Below are 2,549 nucleotides of genomic sequence, written 5' to 3'. Positions count from 1 at the left end.
AATTCTCCTGCCTCTGCCTCCTGAGTAGCTGGGATTACAGGCATGCATCACCACCCCTGGCTAATTTTTATATTTTTAGTAGAGACGGGATTTCACCATATTGGTCAGGCTGGTCTTGAACTCCTGACCTCATGATCTGCCCATCTCCCAAAGTGCTGGGATTACAGGCATGAGCCACCACGCCCAGCTATTATTATTTTAATAGAGACAGGGTATCACTATTTCACCCAGGCTGGTCTCGAACTCCTGGGCTCTAGTGATCCTCTCATCTCAGCCTCCCAAAGTGCTGAGATTACAAGTGTGAGCCACCACACCTGGCCCCCACAGATTTCTTGAATGCAGAAATGCCAAGCTTGGCACTAGACCCTTCAGGGATTCCTGAGAGGGTCCTTAGCAGCTACATCTTATTTGCAATAATCACTTTGCAGCTATGAGATGCTGCTCTGGGCCAAGCACTGGTGTGAGTACAAACACACATGATATAATTTCATTAAAGTTCCCTCAGCTGGGCTTGGTGGCTCACGCTTATAATCCTAGCACTTTGGGAAGTCAAGGCAGGTGGATCATCTGAGGTCAGGAGTTCGAGACCAGCCTGGCCAATGTAGTGAAACCCTATCTCTACTAAAAGTACAAAAATTAGCCAGGCATGGTGGCACATACCTGTAACCCCAGCTACTCAGGAGGCTGAGGCAGGAGAGTCGCTTGAACCCGAGAGGTGGAGGCTGCAGTGAGCTGAGATTGTACCACTGCACTCCAGCCTGGTTAACAGAGCAAGACTCTGTCTCAAAAAATAATAATAAGGCCAGGTCCAGTGGCTCACACCAGTAATCCCAGCACCTTGGGAGGCCGAGGTGGGTGGATCACCTGAGTCCAGGAGTTTGAGACCAACCTGGCCAACATGGTGAAACCCCATCTCTACCAAAAATACAAAAAATTAGCCGGGCATGGTGGCATGTGCTTGTAATTCCAGCTACTTGGGAGGCTGAGGGAGGAGAATTGCTTGAATCTGGGAGGTAGAGGTTGCAGTAAGCCAAGACTGTGCCACTGCACTCCAGCCTGGGCAACAAGAGTGAAACTCCATGTCAAAAAATAAAATAAAAATAAGTAAAAAAATAAATAAGGTTCTCTCTGAGTGGTGACAGTCCATATGGGCAACTGACATGCCCACAGTTATAAGCACAGTTGGTGTATCTGGCCTTCCTCTAAGCTGCCAGCTCAGGACAAGAGTGAGACTGTCTCTGCCTTTCCTACTGCCACTAAAATAGGACATACTTCTCAAAATCAGGGAGATGACCACTGTCCCCAAGTCACTCTTTCTTCCCACTCCTCCCCACAGCAATGATTTCTATCTACTTGCCACTCCCTTCCAACTGTGATGCCATGACTTCTACCCCTGCAAACGCTTGGGAAAGATGGAAGGTCCCCTCATCCTAATCTATGTCCATGCTGGCCAGGATGAGACACTTACTGCCAGTATTCTCAGAGATGTGACATGCATGGTGCTGTGGTTAATCTGGCAATCCAGGCAAGACCCTCTGCGGCAGACCCACCTCAGGTGACCTCTCCAGGTGACCTCAAGTGGAGGCCTCAAAGGTTACCTCGCATAAGGGTAAGCATAGTCCCTTTGTAGATGCCTCGGATCCCAAACTCCTGGTACAGCTTCTTTGCACAGTCCAAGGTACCAGTGTACTTCGTTTCTCCTGAAGAAGCCTGAATCTGGGAGGGAGGAGAGGATCATTAAGTCAGAAACAACATCAGAGTCACAGGCCCAGCAGGTTACAGGAGACTACAAAGTAAGTACAGCCATTATGTGTTAGAGCAATGAAAGACTTCACTGTCAAATTGAGAAGTATTTGGAATGTGTGATCTTGGGGCAGGTACTATGAAATAAGGCTAGGTGAAAATATCAGAAAATATTCACATTGACTAGAAATAAAACCAACAGAAAATCTGAAAAACAAGTTGAGGAAGCCGGGCGTGCTGGCTCATGCTTATAATTCCAGCACTCTGGGAGGCCGAGGCAGGCAGGTCACCTGAGTTTAGGAGTTTGAAACCAGCCTGGCCAACATGGTGAAACCCTGTCTCTACGAAAAATATAAAAATTAGCTGGGCATGGTGGTGGGTGCCTGTAGTCCCAGCTGCTCAGGAGGCTGCGGCAGGAGAATTGCCTGAACTTGGGAGGCAGAGGTTGCAGTTAGAAAACATATTGTACCACTGCACTCCAGCCTGGGTAACAGAGTGAGACTCTGTCTCAAAATTTAAAAATAAATAAATAAAAATAAATAAGTTGAGGAAATCTGTCAAACACAATAAAGCTATTTGGAAGGTCTAAAAAGGAAGCAACAAATACTTTAGTCATTCATTTATTCCTTCAATAAATACCCCCTGAAGACCAACTGCATTCCAAGCCTACCTGGTCATGAGGCTTGGTTAAGAAAAGGTGAACACGGCCGGGCGCGGTGGCCCAAGCCTGTAATCCCAGCACTTTGGGAGGCCGAGACGGGCGGATCACAAGGTCAGGAGATCGAGACCATCCTGGCTAACACGGT

General features: G+C 47.7%; 1 protein-coding gene across 2 annotated transcripts in view; it reads right to left on the bottom strand.

Moving 5' to 3' along the window:
- The window catches only part of SLC25A20 (solute carrier family 25 (carnitine/acylcarnitine translocase), member 20), a 56,997-nt gene that overhangs the window by 4,084 nt on the left and 50,364 nt on the right, over positions 1-2,549 (bottom strand). For both annotated transcript variants that reach the window (XM_011939130.1, XM_011939129.1), the window contains exon 5: positions 1,599-1,716. In XM_011939130.1, the coding sequence (XP_011794520.1) occupies positions 1,599-1,716 (118 nt within the window). The remainder of the gene's footprint in view (positions 1-1,598; positions 1,717-2,549) is intronic.

Source organism: Colobus angolensis, unplaced genomic scaffold, assembly GCF_000951035.1.
Source record: "Colobus angolensis palliatus isolate OR3802 unplaced genomic scaffold, Cang.pa_1.0 Scaffold18, whole genome shotgun sequence".
NCBI lineage: Eukaryota > Metazoa > Chordata > Mammalia > Primates > Cercopithecidae > Colobus > Colobus angolensis.
This window is presented reverse-complemented; position numbering and strand designations above follow the sequence as displayed.